The 23,234-nt window shown below is 36.5% G+C and overlaps 1 protein-coding gene across 1 annotated transcript in view; it reads right to left on the bottom strand.

The window, feature by feature from the left end:
- Positions 1-23,234, bottom strand: part of SPAG16 (sperm associated antigen 16) — a 468,867-nt gene that overhangs the window by 433,136 nt on the left and 12,497 nt on the right. The window contains 5 exon segments of the mRNA XM_074829742.1: positions 4,050-4,191; positions 9,772-9,841; positions 11,248-11,365; positions 12,794-12,901; positions 18,561-18,698. Coding sequence (XP_074685843.1) covers positions 4,050-4,191; positions 9,772-9,841; positions 11,248-11,365; positions 12,794-12,901; positions 18,561-18,698 — 576 coding nt within the window.

The following is a 23,234-nucleotide window of genomic DNA, read 5'->3' as shown; positions in this document are numbered from 1 at the left end:
CAAGCGAAAAAGATGGATGCCTCCTGGAACCCTCACTGGTGGGATTGATGGAGGAACTCAGACTGGTGATCTCTATTCCTCTATTCCCTCCATCTCCCTCTCTTTCCTTTTCCCCCTTTTTCCTTCACTACCATTAAGAAAGGCAAGGCATACTGTACTGCTTACCACAACTTGCTATACACTTAGCCAGTTATCGTGTGTTCAGTTAGTACATTGTGGGTAGTTAATAAATGCTTGGACTTTGAGACTTGTCTCACCGTTGTCCGCTCCGTTGGGGATTTGCGAATCTGAGTCACTTGTCTCCCTCACCTGAGCGGGACATGACACTTCCCTTCTGTTTGAGAGCACAGAAACAGCAGTTCTAAATTTTGTATGCCTTCTTCCATAGAATTGAGGAGAAACTTGGGTATTATACATGTATATATGTGATATTTCAACCAAAAGTCTTGTTAATTACAAAAGCTATGTTTGTATGATCATTGGATTTTACTTCTGCATTTTTTTAATATACGATTGTCCATAATTTCAAAATCTGTTCCACAGAAACAGATAATGTGTTAACTCCAGAAATGTCCAATGCACCTTTTGATCAAGTTGTACACCAAATAAAACTTCAGAAAATGAAATTGAATTGTAATACATTATATGTGGAAATAGGATTTACTGAACATAAAGAAGTTGCAATTGCCCTGCTAATAACTAATGAAAGCAATCAAACATAGAATGTACTCTGTGAGGAACCTGGGAGAATGAAAATATAAAAACAGGAAAAGTATATTTCATCAGGATAATGAAAATCACATTATCAAAGGTTCTCTACACTTTTAATGACCTGTGAGTGCATTTTAATTAATTTAAATGTTTAAAGCAGTACTCTATGCACATTCTTAATCTAAGAATATTTATGCTATTGATACTGGCTTATTAAGGGCTAGATATGTAAACAGTTTAGCCTAATAGCCTGTTACTGTATAATTTAATTGAGTTTTGTAACAAAGACTTTAAAATCAGAATACATTCTCTCAGAAAAATTCCAGTTGCTTCTTCACTGTTTCAGTGATAAACTTCATATCAAAGGGACCTTAGGTTTTAAATTACACATCAGCTTTTACAGGATATTACAATAACACAATATATGTCTGTCCTTGAAGTAAACCTTCTAGCTCAGCTATGAGTCATATTTGCATCTACTTAAAAGTAAGCACAGACATTTGTTAGATCACTATTTAGCTATAAGACACAGAAAAGATTTTAAATCATAGTTCACTCCTATGTAACAGTACAGTTAATACAAACATTTATAATTTTGTCTCAAGGATACAATTTCATGACAAAGTATTTGCTTTTTACTGAACGTAATATGATCCAAATGCCTAAATTTTAAAATTGAATAAACTGTTCACTCTGAACTTTCGTAAACTTTAAATGTTCAGTTACATTTACTGAAGAGAGCTAAACAATATTTGACGGTGAATTTTACCTAGATTTCCCATAACTTTCTGTTATCTTTTACTCTATTTTGTCATAAATGCACTGTTTGAATATAGGGTTTTTAATTTCATTTATTTCTTCTATATATTCCTCACCTGAATTCCATGGAACTGAACTATTTATGCCCTGACTCTTACTTCCTTTGTGGTATTAAGGACAACTTAAATGAAGTGTAATCTGAATATGTGTAAGTCAATTTTACCCCCCAAAAAACATTTAAAGAGTTATTTTCAATATTGTAAATGAGAACAAGACTATTATTTATGGTACACTCTTCAATAAAGATACACATAAGGCACAGCACAATTTAAAAGGTCTTTTGATATAGGTCAAAGGAGATGAGGCACCACACAAGTTTGATTCCAAGTATCACATAAAATGATCTAAGGAAGGCAAGGCACTCCTTTATACCTAATCCTTTTGACTGGAACAACTACTCAGACAACTAAACTGTTGAGTAAGAAGGCACTGTTTTAATAAAATAGCTTAGATTAAAACTGTAGTTTCAATAAATGTGCATTAAGGGACAGAGTTCTGTGAGTATCTTTGTTTTAAACACAATTTTAACTCACCCCTTCACCCTCTACAAACTCATCATTCTCTCTGCCATTTATTTCTAACAGCCTGAGAAGACAATTCACATGCGGTATCTAAGGTAGTATTCCTTTGATAGGCGAAAGGAAATATTTAGAAATAATAGATCCATGAAATGTGAAGAAAAGGTATTGTTCTAGTGTTGGAAAAAGATGTTTGATGTGCACCTAGAGTTTCAGATTATTGCTTAGCCATGGTAAAATCTAGTACATTCAAACATGCCCATATTTTCTGATGTCTTATTTCTGGAGCCACTCCAGTCTTCTAATCCATTGATTAAATAAAGACATCAGGGCCTCTGGTAGGACTCATTTGGGAAACATAAGATCTGCAGAAACACAGATGCTTGCCAGAACTAGTCAACTAACAGTGCTCATGAATTTAAAGAACAAGAAAGAGCCAGACAGGCATACTACCTGTGTAGGGTTTATATATTCTAGGAGTGAAGTATACCTTCACTGAAGTTTACTATAAAAATCCTGATGACTTCAGTAGAAACAGGAACAAAAAATAAGATTTCATAAGCCAAGAAATACTCATCTGTTCACAAGTCAAAATGAAAAGAAGAGATACCAATAAGAGTTTAAGATGAAAGTTTCCAACCACCAAATGAAAAGCAGGGAAGGTGGAGATGGACTAACTGGCAGGTGCTTCAGTATGACTCAGGTACTAATAGGTGGCGAGACAGTATAGAGAATCATTTCCAATATGTGGTGAGAAGCATTTCAGAAAGCAATAGAATATATATATTTTTTCTAATTTTATTTGGAGGTTCAGGAGAATGAAAAGTGATGAAAACAGAAATAAAATGGTGTTTGTCAGAGGAGAGGTGCATTACCAGTGTCAGACAGAAGAAATGCCCTTGCAAAACCTGATAGAAACATACAAAAAATAAGTCACCATAGATATATTCTTGTGAAGACAGGGAAAGAAAAGACTGAAGCTGATTCCGTCTACATCACTGTAAACTAAAGCTTTTTTTCTTCTCAAAAAGCACAGTTTAAACTCTGTGGTTCTCAAATAAAAATAGGCCAGTATAACAGTTTTAAGAGATCAAGACATTTTAGGTATTAAAATGTTTACCTTGATTTGGAAAAATAAAAAGCACTGTTATATAGTCCCAAAAATGCAATCTCAATAAATAAACCAAGTAGAATACAGTAAGTAAACAAAAATTCCTTTCAACAATAAAAAAAAAAATCAACAAAGAATTAATTTTGATTTTGCACAACTTCCAAACTGAAACAGCAACACAGCTTTGGTATACTCAAGTTTAGAAACTTTCACTGATTATTAAGAAATCACCAAGTTTTTGCCCTTAGTCTCCCAGATGTTATACCTTTTAGATCCAGCTGAAACAGATAGGTTGAAATGCTTGAAAAGTTTGCAAGCACTACAGAATAGGTCAGGATTTCTCCAGTTACAAAAGAAACTTAACAGAGCAACAAGCATTTACAGCCAGTGCTCTTCCTCTGCAGGGTAATTATATCAGACACTCGAAAAGTAGCTTGCTAGCTTCAACTACTCTGAGTTCCTATTATTCCCTGAAAAATTAATTACAATAAAAATTTAACAATTAAAAATAAAAGGCTTGTTACCTACCTATCCTATTTACTTTTACTAAGTATGACTTCTTTCAGTCATGTTGGACAAGTATCTTTCACCACAGCTTAGTAAAAGTTTAAAGTATACTTTGGATTAGATACTGAGTGACTGGAAAGAATCACAGAATCATTCAGGTTGGAAAAGACCCTTGGGATCATTGAGTCCAACCATCAGCCCTACTCTACAAAGTTCTCCCCTACACCACATCCCCCAACATCTCATCCAAACGACCCTTAAACACATCCAGGGATGGTGACTCCACCCCCTCCCTGGGCAGCCTATTCCACTGTCTGACCACTCTTTCTGTGAAACATTTTTTCCTAGTGTCCAGTCTGGACCTCCCCTGCTGCATACCTTTGGGTGTCTTGCCTATCTTCTTCTCCACATCTTTGACGGGATCATAGGAAGAGCTTTCAGCATCAAGGAATTTTTGCTGCCTGACTTCCCTCAGAGCTTTCTGGGTGGGACCCAACCCTTTCTTCCTTTGACAATCATGGCCTGCTATAACATAAAATCAACAAAAATATCATCAGAATGCATTTTTTACTTAGTCTTCTGGAAGATATCTCTTTACTTAATATTAGCTAGATATGTGAAATTATAAAGGAAACACCACTTTATAAAAAGATATTCAGATTATCGTGCCATCCATATGAAGTATTCCAAGACTATATATAACTCTGCTCCACAAATCATTTTGATGTGATCTATTTCAGCTTACCTAACAGTATCCTAAATTCTGCCCCCAAAATGCAGCAAAGATTTTAAATCCTGCAGTACAGGAGAGTCCCAGTAAAATGGATGCAATTCTTCTTTTTCCTCAGAGCGAGAAGAAACATCATCTCCCTGCATCCTACCCAATATCTACCACCAATGCATTATTCTGATTTACAGCCTGCATTCCCTTTTGCTTCTCTGCACTTTCTCCCAACCCACCTTTCAAACAAGGATTACTTATGAATAGGTAACTCAGCAAAGAAATCCTAAGCAGGTAGCATAGCTGTAAATCATCAGAATAGGCTGAAAGGAATATGAGGAACAGTACAGCACATGTGGGCTACAGTACAATGCATCTGCCACGATCCAGCAGAAAGGATACTATTCTCTGACAGTCTTTGTATTGGCAGCTCACGTACCTGAATACAGTCCCTTGTGACCCCTGCACCTTGTTGCAGTATGTACATGGGTCTACAGGAAGAAGACTGGAATACTGAATTCTAACAGTATTTGGGCACTTACACCCCTCCAGTTCTTCAAAAAAAATCTCAGATTGAAAAATATATTATATAGCTAAAATCCAGACTGAACCAAAGTATTTGACACTATGCATTTCTAAATACTTGCTCTTGTAAAAATAGTTTTATTAAGACCTTGACACCAAGATGCAAACTTTCTGACTTAAAGGGAAAAAACCCCACCACCCTCTCCACTCTTGAGGCAAAAAAAGTGGATCAAGCAAACACAAAACCCCCAATCCAACTAAAACTGTAGCTGATAAAGAACCATGCCTGTTCTAACAAAATATCTGTATTCTCCCTACTTTAAAAGTTAAAGCTACTGTCACAGATATCCTGAATAATACCTTTCTCTGAGGAACTGTATGCTGCAAGATTGGTTTATATGTCAAACACTTTCTACACACTTAGTAACTTCTACCCACTAGCAGGTTCCTCACGGAGCATTTGGTTTGTTGGGTTTTGAAATACACATACTTATAAACCAACAGAGTTATGACAGTTAAAGGGCTTAAAAAGTCAGTAACCATTAAAAAAACCCTGAACAAATTCTAAAGAACTGTTGGGATTGCATTAAGATGTCAACAGCTTGTGTTTACAGATTTTCTATTCTGATTCAATTGTAGATGGAACAGGGACAACAAGGTTTAAGTACTTTAACTGATGCATTTTAAATTTCTTTTTGCATGACCTTCTAACAGCAATTACATTAGATCAAGGAAAGGAAAAGCACAGTTAACAGGCTTAGCAATGAGTTAATTCAACCATGAGTAGAGAAACTCATTGAATTCAACTTCTGAATATAATTGGGTAATAAATAAGCAGCTGTTGCTTTTAGAAAATACAAGAAACGTACTGAGCAAGTAACAGCTTTATAACATGATTTTAGAACCAGCTGTTATAGCAGCATTCACTTAGGTTTATAAGAAAGCCACAATCAACACTGTTTAATTCCTTCAGGCAAAAGTGGTCTTTTTTCAGAGCACCACTTAACCCTGTGTCTTGATCCGTAAGTAAGGGTGTGAGTGTTCTGTTAATATACACCAATAACCTTAAAAAAAAAATTTACTTATTTCTCTTTGATAATTAGATCCCTCTATGTATGATCTTGATACCACATCAGGGAGGACCAGATTTAAAACAAAACTGGTTTTTAATGCAAATCTTCTTATACAAAACATCCAATCATTTTAAAAAATAACCTGAACTCAAAATACAACTCTTCTTTCAGAGCTGGCTTCTGAGTGAGCACAGCAGGGACAGAGAAGCAGTCTACAAGATCTCCAAGTCCTAATCCTAACTGTTAACTAGTTCCTCTCCAACTATTGAATGTCCTTCCTATCAACTAAACAAGCAAGGTAAGTAAATAGGAAATAAAACCTTAACCTTCTAATAATTTTTAAGACACCTAAAGAAAACTTTCTCTTGAAGGATTTGTGTACAAAGTGCTGTTTGCAAAGCTGAACAGCAGTCTGCCAGTGGGACAGCAAAATAACCCTAGTAAATAAATTACATGCTCTGTATTGTAGATGGTATCCTCTTTAATTGTTTGAAAAGGGCTGAAAGCTGCTACATCAAATGCCTATGTACTAAGTCCAGAATAGTTATAAAATTAACTACTGTTAATTTTTTTTCTACCTAGCCATCAGATACAAATTTACAATGCAAAGTCATTGTGAAGGCTACGAAGCTTCCCTTTGTTCTTCATTATGCACATGACTCACTCAGGAAAAAAAAAACATCACCACAAAACCACCAAAAACAAACAAACAAACAAACCCCAAAAAACAAACCTACAACCTGATTGCACATGCAGGACCTCATTGCCACTATTCAAAACCCCAAACAATTCAGCAAATCCAAAACTACTTAAAAGCCACTCTCAGTGCCCTCTAGTGAAAGCCAGCATTCCAGGTGTTGCACAGTCAACTCAGTTGTGGGACAGAAGTAGCATCTGGAGCAGTGACGGACAATCTCCTGCTGCCGGGCAGAGCCATTCTCCTTCCTTCATGCTCTGCACTGCAGTGAGAGCAGACAGCTGGCCAGAAAAGGCATCTTACCTTGGCAAAAGGCATCTTACCTTGCCAGTCTGAATGTTTATTATCTTCTAACTAAAACATACCAATGTACTAAGGCATAAAAGTGAGCCCCGAAGAGATGGCAACTGAAAAAATGCACCTGTAGGTCTCCTTACAGCAGAGATCTGCAAGTCCAACAGCACTCATTTCTTCCAAACTAAGAACTTAAATTCAGAGAAAAATGCAGCAAACATTTCTCCAGTATCTACGCACTGCTTGTTTCTCAAGGTTGCATTTATACTGTCTCAGGAATAAGAATTCAGGAGGCAACAGAACACGACCATCCTTCAAGAGGCAGCAGAAAGTATCTGAGTAAGAGACACTATCGCCCACTGAGACATGAGTATGACCTACAAAGGGTAATAAAAATTACGTAGTACTAGAGGACAAAGCACTGAAAAGAAATGATCTGAAATACTGCTTAATTTATGATACACAAGGTATGTAGCAAATTAAGGCTTGTACAAGCACATGGGTGGCTGATGAGCTAAATAATTTGTGTTGGAGACTAAGTGACTTTTTTTTTTTTCTTGATATTATTATTTTTGAAGTGCTCCCCTGCTTGTCACTTTCTGGTATTATAAAGGGCTCTCAAGAGTTTTGGAGAATAAACAAGTACTGTGAACAGCCAGAGAGTGGTTTTTAGAATCACTCAAACAACAAATAAAAGTATGTGTAATAAGAAAAAGAGACAGATGGGGCATCTATACTGTAAAACACTAGCATGAGGGAAGAACCCACACTATATATCCTCAAGCCAGAGTATAATGAAAAGTTGAATGGTATATACCCTAAACTAACATAAAATAAAAAGCCCGTTCTCTACCTCCCTATCTGAAGTGGGATGAAAATGAGCACAGTGCTCTGGAGTGAGGCAGAGGCTTATACTTTTAGTTGTAACAAGATTTAAAGACTACAGCAGAGCGTATCCAGTACATACAGCCACAGAAAGGTATTCTGGGAGCCTGAAATGTGCCTTGCTTAGGAGGCACATACAAAAAAAGGCATTAGAATCCAAATTCGAATGGATTCTAATCCATTATCTAGGAATAGATAATTATCTATCACAGAAAGAACACTGAAGAGGTTTGCCACCAGTACTTCAGTATTCCACCGTGTTAACACATCTGAAGTCTGTCTTTACAGAAGTTATTAGTTTAGTAGCTATTTGTTTGTATACAAAATAAAATCATAGCTTAATTTATGCTGGGTAAGACTACAGAACCCTTCCAAGTTTTGCCAGAAATGGAAGCAGCTACGCTCTTAACTAAACAGTAGTTTAGAAAAGGAATAGCGTGTGCTCCAAGGGTCTCTCTCAGCAATACAAGCCTCCCACCGCTGCATGGAAACCAAGAACTGAACTAGGATGAGGGCATCTTTCAGGCAATTCGATCTCAGTCCCGTGCTCACAGCAATTCACGACAATTCAGGAGACCAGCTGCTTCAACCTACATTAGACAGGATTCAAAGGAAAAAATTAAACTGAATGTGCTACGCTCATAATAGGGAGGCAAAGATCGGGATGGTAGTTGAAATGCCTGCATTAATAGTAAGTAAGCCATCTTAATAGTCAAGGAAATGCTTGCTAGCCTCTTCACTCAGCTACAAATCCAAAAAGAAACCAAAAAATTTTATGTGGCTACTATTCTCCTCAGCCTTGTCTTTTCTACAGGAATTTTATACAATGGAAGTAACTCCATGAACATAGGAACTAATGAAGCTTGATTGTCAAAGGCTGGGGTAACTCACTGGCTTTTAACCTGGGGTATATTACCAGTGCAAAAGGAAGTTTAGGCCTTTAACACACTGGAAAAAAACGCAAAATAAACAGATATAAAAAAATGTCCTAACTGCAACAGCTTCACCCGGAAGTTGTATAATATTTGCTATATTGGTCACCTATGCAGCTGAGAAATTTGGGGTTCTCTAATGTCAAATAAACTGCAATCTCTGATTGGAGTCCTGCTCATGACTAAGGCAGAATCAACATCCCCTTCTCATGTGAATACTTTGTTGTCAAAGAGGGCAGAGCTCACTGTTTCCCTTTTTCATCATCTCATCTATTCTCAGGAGTCTTTTAAAAACCTGTCTTCTTTGAGACTTATCTCACTGTCAAATGTAGCTGAAATTGGAAAATAGGTTCAAAATTATTAGTAGGAGTGATGCTCACAAAGAATGTCATAGCATGAGCTTCATTTACTTCGGAAACCAGAGGTGCTAGGTTTTTTTCTGATGGAGCTAGAAAAATAATTTAATAATTCTGCATTTACCCAAAACACCACGGAAGTAGTGTAGTACCATACAGATAAGGTATTATTCCAGCAGGTATTATATAACCTTAGCAACCTCTTGTAAAAATGAGACATGCTAAAATAAGAGGTTGGATTTCATAACACCAGTATTTTCAAAATGTTTCCAGACCATCATATATATTTTCTTAAGAGTTAGCTAAAAAAGAACACTTGCATTAAAAAAAAAAGAGTATTAGTGAATAAAATAACAAAATGAGTCACAAAATAGATTTCTAGAACAAAGCCTTTCTACAGTTACTCACATATTCCATGTTGCCATCAGCAGTCTCACTGTCCTTAGTGGATACATTTTAGAATAAATATTCAAATGATAAAACTGCTGCTCTGTCACCAGGACAGCTGATAAAATGTTTACAGAGCAAGAATTTTTGATTTACTGTTACACCGGATTTTGAAATGCATCACAACAACAAAAACCCCATAACCAGTCTGAGCTTGGTGATGAGGATATTTTACCTTTTGTGACAGGAATCTGAATAACACATCCAGACTCTAGATTTTGTAATGCGGCTTGCAACCCTGTAACCTAGTTTTAAAAGAGGAGAGAACAAGAGGAGGTGATGTGAAAACATTGTTTTTGAACTGCTGTTCACAACACACAGCATTTATGCCTGCATAAGTAATAAATTCCATCTATAAATTTTTACTTTTCTGATTATTGTCTCTAGGTTATAAACATTATGCCTAATTCAAGATTTTGGAAAGGCACAGTGAAACAATGTGATAAAATACAAGTCATTCAGAATCTCTCAAAATACTTTTACAGCTCTATTAAAACAATGCAGACATATAGAATACTAGGGCTCTTACTGCACCGTCAACTTTTAGCCGCTATCACTGTACTGATCTTTAACTTAAAGCCACAGTATGACATACAGCTTTGCCATAAGAAAATGCCACAAAATACAGTGTTAGGTGTTACCAAAGAAGTCATCCCTCCAGAATGCATACAGTTCATAACTGCATAAGTGTTACATATGTTCCTGAAATTTCACAGCATTGTAACCGTTTCGTGTTTTGTACTCCTGATTCAGCATAACGGTATAGGGACAGCAACCTTTCTTTTCTATAGGACATTTTCTTTCACTTATTGAAATCTCAAACATATAACCCTCAGTCATTTAGAGGTAAGCCCTCAGGCGACCTGAGAAAAATTGGAGGCAGAGGAAAGGAGGAAATGAGAGATGAAGACTATTAGAAGAGAGTGCAAGCATGGTAATTTTCTTTCATGTTACCCACATGTAATTGATGCTACTGCTGAAATGCAATGCATTTGGGGAGTTTTTTCTTTCTTTTTTTCCTTCTTTTTTTTTTTTTTTTTTTTTTTAACAGCCTATTGGTTAAACACATGCCAGATAATTTTCTGTTCTTCATCTGTTCTACCTGTGCTTATAGCACTTCCAGCTAAAGGAGCAGTCAATCTTGTATACCAACCTATACATCAGATAAGATTATAGGAGGAAAATACTACTCTATTATTCCACTCACAAGACAGAAAAATGGTCTCTGATATCTTAATGTATTTTTTCCTAAACTAGTAGGTCATTCCTGGGTATATTTAGGAAAAAATAAAATAGTAGATAAAGGAAGTTAAAATAAGAGATTTCTAAAGGCATAGATGGAAGCATGTGAATCAGTGGGAACATCACACCTTTCCTTAGGCTGTCAACACAGAGTGTAACAGGGTCTGCACACTGCTGACTTGTGTAGAGCAGCACTGAGCAAGTACAGACTCAGAACTACTTTGTAGCACAAATGGTAACAAGTGGTAAGTTTCACATACTTTCACCAAATATCATGAAACTCACCAAAATATTCTGCTTCAAACTACTGCATAAGTGAGTTGCTTTAACAGAAATATTCTGTGTTTACCAAAGTAAAAACCAAAAGCATTCCTTACAGCTTTGCAAGTGGTGTTCACCATAGTTTTACCTGCTCAACTGCTCTGTCTCTCTCCAAACTAGTTAACATTTTCTGTCTCAGTGCAGTCTGGTATTTTTCTGTCAGCTGCTTCAGCACTGGTTCATACGATGCATAATGTGCCTTCAGCCTGTGAACAAGAAGAGGAAAATGACTCCTCAAAGACGAGTTAAATCAGAGATTTATGTCCAGGTAACTTTACCCCTCCCCAAATAAAATGATAAAAGTGCCAAAAGGTCAACACAGAGGAGACAGCAAAGATATTTAGTATGTAACCACCCACCTGGAATACTACAAGAAAAAAAAAAAAAAAAAAAACAACCAAAAATAAGAAGTCAGATCAATAAGGGGATTCATAGTTTGTTTATTCATATCTTTTAAAACAATCCATCCAGTTTTGACCTGTCCTTAATTCTTCATACACATACTACACATGAGTTTTTCATAATTCTCGTTTTCTTGAAGACGGATGATATTTCATTGGAAGAAAGAGAATTACAGCTATTATCTGACTACCAAGCAAGATCCTAATCTAGACAAAACAGTCATAATATGATTACTATTTCTTTCTTCACTGCACATTACATCTAGAATACTTAATCACTTCAATTCTTCAGACCAACTACAAGTCAGATATATAATCTCTCAAGACAAACACATGACACTAACAGCTTCAAAAATACTGCATTTTACAAAAAGCTGATACACAGAGGATAAGTCAATGAATAATACTCTCTTGCATTAGTATGTAAGTATTTCAAGATTGAAGATGTAGAACATGTAGCTGCTATTACATGCACTGATTGATAACAATATCAACAAAATTCTGTAAATTGTTTGGAGCTGCAGATGTAGGCCACTCCCCAATGTTATTTTAAAAAAAGTGCTGGCATAAACACACGCAAAGAAGAGATTCTAAACTCAAGTCTTTCACCTGGCCCACTGATCTTCAGATAAACAATATAAAAGTTCTACTCATAGAGGCAAAGTAGCACAACAGTTAATAGAAAACTCACAGAATTCCAGAATGACAAAATTATGGAATTAAATACTATAAAATAAACTATTGTAACTCAGTATCAATGGACTAGTTTGGGCTTATTTCAAACAAAGCAACACAGCAAATTTCATATAGGAAGTTCAAGATGTAAAAGGACAGAAAATAGCAGCTGTGAGAATCATGAATGCAAAGATTCTGAACTCAGTGTGATACCAATTACCCTTAAAATGGACAAAGGATCTAAAGCCTGAAATCACTATTTATTTATGGAAAAAGATCTGGTTAAAAGAAAATCTTACTTATATTTTCAACTATCAGAAATACTATGCATATATTAATGCCACATCAGACCATGGAAAATATATCACAAAATCATTAGAAATTGTTTAAGAGACATGGCAGAATGCTCAGATAGAACTGCTATTTATCAGGACACTAACTAAACGCAGTCAGCTTTACTTTAGCACTTTAAATTCCACAATGTTATCTCATTACCAAGGAATAATTGAAGATATTCTCTTCAATGCTACGTGTATAGTAATTAAAATAATTTTTTACCTTTTAATGTCACAAATAAGCCTGTTTTTCTCCTGGACCACTCGCCTATGATGCATTCGATGGAAGTCACGTTCTTTCTGCATTTTTAGGAAAGCCTCTTTTGCTTTGCTATATGTAAACAGAAGACAAAAGAGAGAAGTCTCCTATTAATTGCTCATCAAGGTATGCTGAAAACATATAGAATTAATTTTCAGATATGCACATGCCTACTGTATCCAAGTTGGAAACTTTTGGTAGTATGACCTGTGGTGGAGAACATGGACTTCTGAGGTCTTTTTGCTGCCAGCTGATGTACAAAAACGTGGGTACTCTTCACCTTCCCTCAGTTCCTCTAGATAGGATCCATAAGGATTCTGGCATTATAAATCTCAGAGTTGTGGTCAGCCTTACTTTAAGCACAAGGGGTCTTGTGGAGGTACGTATTCAAATTACAGGTGATTAGAAAACAAAAGTCTTGTTGTGGGTTTAAAATTCTACATGAACGTGTATTGCAATATGATTTTCTAATACCTACATCACATCTGTTACACGCTAGAAGGGCACACACAAAAGAATAACTGTATTGTTGCCTTGCAAATATATGCATTTAGAGACCTTCTGGAATAAACAGTGCTAAAAAAGTTCTAGGCTCTATTCAATCATATTTGCAGCCTGTCCCCAAGAGTCCCCTGTATGTGACAGCAGGAAGCAAAAGGAATCCATTTCAAAGTTAATTACAAACATACTGATAACCTGTTATTTTCTAAGCACATTCTACACACAGCCATGGGACACCCTGAGATGCTCCGCTCCATAAACGTAAATGAAAATACTCTGTATATATTTCATACATTTTCTCCTTGCCTTTACTGAAACGGGTTTGGCAGGAAAGATTAGCAGATGGATTGTTTAATTGGAAAGGAAGCTTGAAATTACCTTACATAGAATTTAGATATTTGCTCTTCACAAAAAGAAAGCTTGTTTCCTCTCCAAAAAGAGTTGAAGAGTTAGGAAAACCACTACGACAGTGCAGTATGGTAAAATCACAGGTCCAGGAAGAAGACCCATAACCACCAGTGCATTATATTTAATTGTACAAATAATTTATATTTACTATATATGCATTTACTATATTTATTACCTATACAAACTACCATATTTATATGTATACATTTATATATGAATGGTTGCTTGTAGCAGGAACAGTCAGAAAGACCTGAAGAAGAGCACAGTGAATTAATGCCACTATGTATCAGTCAAACCTGAGAAAAAGCAGGCAGGGCTGCCCCTACAGTAACACTGTGAATAGCTCAAAGGAGCCGTGGGGATGCACATAGCTTTGTGTACACCTGTGGACAAATACCAGAAGTTGTGGAACTGAGTAACTTAGGAAATTGGAATGGGATACAAAGTACAGATTAATGATTCTGCTCCAGTTCCTGTGAACAGCGAAACATTTGAGAGGTAAATCAATCGGTGGTCTCACGATAGTTCTGTGAAAGAACTCCATCATGACACCACTTACAAAATGTGACTTGCCATAAGATCTTGAATATAAAACCTGCCCCTTCAGAGCTAAGCAGATGGCTTGTTCTAAAAGAGGTTGCTACAGCCATAGCAAAACCAATATCCATTTCTTTTAGCTAAGATATATGTCAAAGACTGCAGCTATCCCCATTTAAACTTTTCTGAAGCAAGTAGTTTCATAAAAATAGCAGAAGAGGACAGGGTTCAATAAATCCAAGCAGGGATTTTCAAAGGTGAGTTGTGTGTCCTGTTCCCATTGAATATAGGTGGGACTTTATTCCCCAAGATGCTGTAAGATGTAGCTCTAAAATTTTAACTGAAATAAAGACAGTTTTAGAAAACATATAGTCTCGTGTTTTTACTGTATCTAGTTTATATAGCATTTAGCAGCAAGGATGCTAAATGTACCACATAATTAAACAGATGCATTTAAATATAGTGCACAATACAAAAAGTGTGCACTTTATTGTTTTCATGGTATAAGTGGAGAAATATGCGCAGGAATGGTTAGATTTTGGCACAGAAATAGGAGATCAGCTGAGGATTTTATTGCTGGTGATAGCACTAACAGTAATAATAAATATGATTCCCAGGATTGCTTTATATTTTGACAGTTACTGTGTCTGTAAACTGGGCATGTATTTGTGAGCGTGCTTCCAAAAATCAGGACAGGAAGATATCTGCAAACGTTCAAACTTTCTAAATGATGTTTGAGAACTCCATTACAAACCTCAGGCAAAAGCTGTACACAACTTTCATTCCATCTCCCTAATAAACTCCTCAATGTTTAAAGAACTTAGAAATATGACAGCAGTCCCTGTGATTAACACAATCTTAAACCTGATACACCATTATGTTGTCTACCTACATGTTTAAATACAAAAGCAATGCAAAGGGTCAGGCCATAGGAAAACACCAAAATAGATAGGGTTCAAGTTATTTTAAATCATCAGATAGGCAGAGTTCAATGTTGCCATGAAATTACAATCTATTATTCAACTCAAGCAACTATTACTAGAATATTAAATGCTTGAATGACAAATCATCACTGAAGACAATGAATTAAAATCAACTAGTCTCCTGTAAGAGTTAACAATTTTCAGAGATGTTAGTTTCAAAATTTTCTTGCATATTGGAAAGAATACCTATGCTTCCATTAGAGAAATACTGCAGCAGATAACAACATCCCTTACCAGTAAATCAATCAGGGCTCAACTGTAGCCTTCAAGATAAAAGAAAGAGAAAGGGAGTACACTTAAGGTATACTTTAACTACTGTCACATGGCAAACCAACATAAAATTAGTTTTGATTTCTATCGCAACACAATGTCTGGTTTTAGAAGGTTAGTAGTGTATCTAAACCTTAAGGTAATAACTATCACTAGCTGCCGACTAAAAGAACTATGCTAATATTTATTTCTTTTAATGTATGCATTCAGGGATTTTGTTACATCTCAAGATGCCTTCAGACATTGGACAGCCTACTAAAAATACATACTCATTGTACACAGGAAGTGAAGCTGATTGTGATTTTTCTCTTTAAATAATGAAACGCCCCAGTGAAATGTAACCAAGAGCCTGCAGTCTACTCTATTTGCCCACCTGCTTGCCATGCAATCATGTAAATAGTATATTAAAATACCCAAAATACAATTGCAGCTAGCTTCTAGACACGGAATCTCTTCCACCAGTTGCTAAACAACATTAAAGCAGGAGGTAATTGGTTTACAGTTATTTATCCTGGGCCCCCAAACCTGCCTAAATCCCAAACAGAATCTCTTTTCTGCAGGATGGCTGTCAAGAGTACCAAGCTGAAAAATATGAAATGTAATTAAAAGCTTTCTTCACAGCACTGTATCTCACAATGAAAGTTTTCCAACTAATCCACAGAGCAAAATATGAGGCTTTCTTTGCTCACACAAATGCTTAGTTTCTAACCAGTCAAATCAGCACTTCTTCAGTGCTCTTAGGCATTCTGTTTTCAGTGCAAGCTGGTGAATTCTCTCTCAATACTTGAAAACTCAAATTGTCCTCCAGATGATTTTGGCTCCTGCTGGAATATTTGCTTTATCATAGCAAAGGTACTGACTCCAGTTATTGAATGTATGAACAAGAAAAAATGCTGTTAACAGTCACTACTGTAAATGGATTTAGTACAGAGTATTATGATCAGGGTTTATCCAAAAGACATAAAGGAACACTAACTCATGGTATGTACAGCAGAAATGCTCAATTTCACCCGTTATTCCAGAAACAGTACTGTTTTAATTCATAAATTATTCAAAACAAAATAAGTGAAATGAATGTCACAGAAGTGCTGAACATTAGTAACAATGAAAACTTTGAAAGTTACTTGAAATAGAAAGGTTGAAAAATGAAGTGACCATTAGCACAAACCGTTTCACATCTACATATACTCCATTCTAACGTTAGCAGAAAGACTATGAAAATAAAGCTCTTCCTGCAAGAGGAGAAAGGAGGACTAATTTTAATAGTGTTTTAACAAGGTGCATGCAGAATAAGTGCAGTATTCAATGGTAAATGCCAATGAACACTTCTAATTTGTGTCATACAGAATTGCCCTATCTCTCACTGCCCTCTCTGGAATACCAAATGGGTGACATGACCCATTTGTTTACCATCACAGCACTGCTGGTTTAGGTTTCATCAAACACTAGAATGTGAAAAGGGAAGGCACAGTTTCAGTTCATGGATTTTATTTTTTTTAGCACAGTTCACTTAAGTGAGTGTTGGGAATTTTATTTAAGAGAGCCTGTAGGAATTTAGCATATTGGCAACGTCTTTTCCCTCCCCTGCTTTCTTGCTGTTGCACATTACCATGTCATCTTCCAGCCTTTTAACTAGACTTCTGCTATAAAAAAATTTTCTGGCACCCCACAGAGGATATAGACATTCTTATGGGAAAACCCAACTCATTCATGACCACGGTGACATGGTTTTGAGCTTTATGTTCTTAAACAATCATGTAGCAATCCCACAAACCCAGGAAAACTCTTATCAAGTCATAATCCACTCAGATTATCTTGTTATAGCATGCTCTGCTTCATACGGGGTGGGGGGGGAAAACAAAAAAGGGGGGGGCAGGGGGGGAGGAAAACAGAAAGGAAAGTCTGTTAGAATTACTAGCGACAATAATAAATTTCAGAAGGGACGGATTTTGTCTTTCCTTCTTTTACTATGCATTACTGCTTCTTACTCCCTCACTGAAGTGAGACACACAACCCCTAACTATCCATTGTCCAAAAGAAGCTGCAGATTAAAATAAAGGAATGTTTTCTATGTGGCCCAACTCCCATTGCAAAAGTATATTTAGACTACACAATATTTGACTTGATTATTAAAGCTATTTACTTAAATTATTAGACTATGGCCAATTAGTTTATTAATTTAAAATGTAATAAATCATTATCATTGGAAAATAATCTGATTATCATTATTATCACAGCAATGATTATTTAAGTAGCTATTTTTCATATAAAGGAAAATCTTGCTTGAGCAATCTTGAGGAAAATCAGAGATATGGAGTTAACATTTTTTTACAGCTCCGTATTTTAAAATTATGCACTGGCAAAATTGAAGTGAGTACATTATTAGGTCCCAGGTAAATTCTCAGTAAGCACATACATGTGCAGATGTACCATTCTTCAGAAAAGGCTGTTAATGTAAGTTCATTATTGCATCTCTCCATTATAGGCTAAATATTTTAACTCTCTTATGACCAAAGTACAACTGACTTGTAAAATCACCTACTACAATGTACACACAAGTATATTTAGTGATGGTAATTTACACTGACAACCATTTACCACTAGGGCCAGAGTGATAGATTTTTTGCAATTAAAAAAAATGAAGAATAAATGTATAGTGATTTTCTCCTATGTTGATGTTTGTGGTAGATGTAATTTATAGTACTGTATTTCAATACAAATTGCACATAACCATTTATTTTTTAGTTCTACATATTATACTCTCATGACTCCTTGCAGTAATTTGTTGTGATTACTGGATATTGAAAATTATTTTCTATAGCCCAGTAAATACAAATAAAAGAAATTAACATTTAGGTTTCTAATAGAGCTCAGAGAAACTTGAACTTTAATTATAAATGTCACCTAGATGTAAAAATATGTGCAGCCAGCATAACAAACAGGAACTTATTATTTCCATTAAGTACTTGGGTTTACTTTATCTGGCCATTTATTACTGTATATCAAAGTTTCATGAAGACCAAATAACATACTTCGCAGCAAGTTTATAGTTTTCCAAATCTTTCCTCAAACGCATATTCTCAGCCTCAAGTTGCTGGTTGCGGGTATAGGCAGTTGGAACCAGTCCAGCGTCTTCAGCTGTGAACACACCTCTCTCTATGAGTTCATACCTAGTAGAAGAGAAATGGAGAGATATTTATTCCGTGTTTCCTTTTTCTCACTTCACTGATGTCTCCCTTCTTATGCTAGAATTTACCTAAACCAGAATCACAAATACATTTATCATCTCAAGGCATTTACCTTTTATGATCATAAACAATTAGTAACAGTACTATCCCACCACACTGTGTTCCTGTTTTACTGCTTTTCATTCTGAAATGTATTATTGTTCATAATAGTCAAAAGACATATCCTGTACAACAGAGTACTTCCATTTAAACAATTGTTCTTTCCCTTCCTTTCTTCCAAATAGCTTAAATACAAGAGAGAAAAAAATTTCTTGTTTAAATAAAAAGGACTGTGAGTTTTTTACAAATGTTATCTCATATGCTCAAATATATGCAAGATTTTTTTTTTTTGAGGACTCAAATAAGATGACAAAGCTGCAGATAACCTGGATGAATTATTCTATGAGCTATCTTCAACATGGAATACAGAGTTCACCTACGGAAATGTCTTCATTCCTTCCTGTTTACTTATGTTGCCCTCTCCTTATTTACAGGATCACAGAATCATCTAGGTTGGAAAGGACCTTGAAGATCATCTAGTCCAACCTTTAATCTAACATTGGCAGTTTCCAACTACACCATATCACTCAGCGCTATGTCGACCCGACTCTTAAACACCTCCAGGGATGGGGACTCCACCACCTCCCTGGGCAGCCCATTCCAACGCCTAACAATTCGTTCTGTAAAGAAATGCTTCCTAATATCTAGTCTAAACCTTCCCTGGCGCAACTTGAGGCCATTCCCTCTTGTCTTATCACTCATTACTTGGTTCAAGAGACTCATCCCCAGCTCTCTGCACCCTCCTTTCAGGTAGCTGTAGAGGGCAATGAGTTCTCCCCTCAGCCTCCTCTTCTCCAAACTAAACAACCCCAGTTCCCTCAGCTAATCCTCATAAGACCTGTGCTCCAGACCCTGCACCAGCTTCGTTGCCCTTCTTTGGACACACTCAAGTCATTCAATGTCCTTTTAGTAGTGAGGGGCCCAAAACTGAACACAGTCATCGAGGTGCGGCCTTACCAGTGCCGAGTCCAGGGGTAAGATCCCTTCCCTGTCCCTGCTGGCCACGCTATTTCTGATACAGGCCAGGATGCCATTGGCCTTCTTGGCCACCTGGGAACACTGCTGGCTCCTGTTCAGCCGACTGTCAATCAACACCCCCAGGTCCCTCTCTGACTGGCAGCTCTCCAGCCACTCCTCCCCAAGCCTGTAGAGCTGCTGGGGGTTGTTGTGGCCCAAGTGCAGCACCCGGCATTTGGCCTTATTGAAACTCCTACAGTTGGCCTTAGCCCATCGCTCCAGCCTGTCCAGGTCTCTCTGCAGATTACTTATTTTTATTTATTTGATTATATTTACCACTATTTACCTACTTTACCAGCCCCCAAGAAAACATGATTCTGTGATGCAGAAGCCTGAAGGCTGCTTTAGTTACTTATACAGACTAACTTGCATTTTGAGAAGTAAAGAGGGTCTGGCACAGTATGTAATGCTGTGTAGCAACCTAGGAATCTCTACAGCCCCTGGCAATAAAGTCTGCTCAGTCCATCTCAGGACTACCTCTTTTGGTAGGATGTCAATGAAAGCTAAGAATACTCTTAACAGGCAGTAAAAAGGATGTAGGCATTGACACTATTCATTTTAGGCTTAATTTGAAGGCATTTCAATACAGAGCAACTGAAAGTACTTAAGTATCTTCTACACAAAAAGAGAGAGTGGTGATATTAGAAAGGATTCAGAAAAGCTAAATTTGATCCAAAACATGTGACTCTCACTACACAAAATAAATGCTTCTGCAGAATCATGCTTGTTCAAGGAATGATTATAAGCTATCAGTATTTGTCAAAGTATTTCAAATGACTGCAAGATTCAAGTCTACATATACAAGCGTAAGATGCTTCTGTGCAAACAGACATTGGAGAGGCGATTCCAGAATCCAGTACACGCATGTATAAAACATCTATTTCTTCATCTACTTCTGCCCTGGAAGACAGAAGAGCAAGACCTTCAGTTGGTACAAATTTTTATAGACCCACTGAAGACAAAGACATTGTGCACCACTGCAGCCATGATATCAGTTCGGCATAGGTTCAACGGAGCTATAAATTATTTATATTAGACAAAGATTATAGCCCCATAATCTTCCCACTTTGATGGAAGATGTTTTGGGTAGGAACTCACTAGAAGGAGTAATATGAACATTATTTGCCTTTTCAGGTGGAAAATATATTGTATCCACACATTATTTTTTTTCCAAGTAATAAGGAAGTATGAAAAGAACACCAGTAATTAGAGATGAAAATTATACTAAATGCTATCTCCTGGACTTGGACACAAACAGCAGATTTGAAGCTTGAAGACAGTAAGCACAGCATTCATAGATCAATAAAACATGTTACAGAAACAAAAAGTGTCTGTAGAATAAGGGATTCTTACTTGACAAGCAACTTTTACTTAACTTCCTCAAAAAAATTAAGGCAAATGTTAGAAACTCTTATGTCCAAAAAACTTCCTACGGTCAGCCACTTACCTGCATTCTGTGGATACTTCTAGGAGTGCTCACCCCTATGAATTAAGCTGTCACCCACATTCACCATCAGTAGATGAAAGATCTTTGAAAAGTTAAACTGAACATGTCCAAAGCAAAATTAATTCTATCATCACTTCGTCTTCTTAAGCAAATTACAGTAGCAACAGATTTTAATACTAAGAACCTTAGTCTTTTATTTGAAAAAACACCCAAAACCAAACATTGACTGATGAGCAGGTTACAATTCCTATTGAAAATACTGCAAATAAGGGCACTTCTCATTGCAGATGATCACAACTCTACACACTCCTTTATTTGCCAGAAAAATTTCTCCACTGAATGCCCTAACTGTACCTCATGAAAACCATCAAATTTCTGCACAGACACATCAGCGATGGATAATTGATGAACTTAGCCTCCAGCAGAGCTAAGAACTCTGAAAGACAATTTTAATGAAATACAATTAATGCCAATAAATTCACTATGCCCTTGTCCAAGAACACTACTAAAAATGAAGGTTTCTGTGCATGTAGCAGAAATGGAAACCACACAACAACATTGCATTGTGAATTCTCATTATCTTTCATCAACCTAGTCCTGTAAAACTCATAGAACTCCTACCTACCTAGCCAACTGCCAAATAGCTATTGTTCTCACTTTTATAGAGGGGAACTATGATCCAAATTAAATTAGTTAGTTCCGTGAACACACAGGTATTTTTCTAAGCTTTTCAGAACAACTGAGTTGTTATTATTCTTGAATTGCTATTTAAAATTAACCAAGAATCTGGAAACCTAAGGAACAGATGGTCAACTATGATTTTAGGATCAAAGTCCGGTGCAGACTGACTAAGAAAAATACATTATTACTATATACATTACATGGAATTCAAGTTTCTAAGAGTTCTAAAGAAATCAGGTTGCAGATAGACCCTGCAATAAACTGATATGTAGCTCAGGATAATCCTTTACCAAGGAACAACTCACCTAGAGATGCATTCAGGGATTAAAATTTCAAGTTTTAGCTTTTACAAGAACTTCTTACTAAAAACTATCATTCCAACGGATAACCTCTTAAACAGTTTCAAATAGAAGGCTAAGAAAGAAACGAGCACAGAAAAATAAAGGACCTTTTTGCCCTGGTACACTCCCCCAATCTATTATGGCATATAACTAGAACATTTATATTATCATGTTATGCTTGTTATGTAAGCAAGAAAGTAGGTATGTCCACAAGACTTTTTGCAAATCAAACTTGAGGTTACTTCACTTGTGTTCTGAGCCAGTTCTAATCCAAAAACTGTATCTGTTTTAGTTTGATGCTGTTCTGGAACTGATAACGCTCGTTTCTCTCCAGATTTACGAACTCAGAGCACAACGCACACTAATGTGGTCATATGATTTCCAGGTCAAATTGGACACAGAGCAGAGGAAACTTTGGTCTGCCTGAAATAAGTAGATTGTTTCCACTGTCTTCAGGGAGTTGTGACATGGAGAATCACAACCTATATCCATTTTCTTCATTCTGCAAAAAGGAACTGCTTTGTAATGAGTCTACCTTTATGCTCAGAGAAGATATAGTAGCTTTGTTGCATTTCCTCCATTAACACATAGCCCAGGCAATCTCTGCAAGGCATACACAAGAGACATAGCTTTTAACCTGGCTTGGTCCCGTAATTTTATTCATAGTTTTAACCACATCAAACAAAAAAGAATTTTCAAATCGTGTTTCCGTAATTAGTCTGCAGCTCTCCTTTTACTCACAAGCTGAAACACTGCCAGGTCTCTAGGAACACTTAGTCAGAGATTACCAGTCCGATGAGTGTACTAACTAATCACAGTGATAGCTCCGTGCGTATGTGAGAACAGCAAATGATTCATCTGCTCATCAGACTCACGACATGCTGCCAGCAGCAGTGGGCTCTCTGGGATTCGGAGGTATAGACTGTCAGATGC

This window comes from Strix aluco, chromosome 6 (genome assembly GCF_031877795.1).
Source record: "Strix aluco isolate bStrAlu1 chromosome 6, bStrAlu1.hap1, whole genome shotgun sequence".
NCBI lineage: Eukaryota > Metazoa > Chordata > Aves > Strigiformes > Strigidae > Strix > Strix aluco.
The sequence above is the reverse complement of the archived record's forward strand: the minus strand, read 5'-3'. Positions and strand labels throughout refer to the sequence as shown.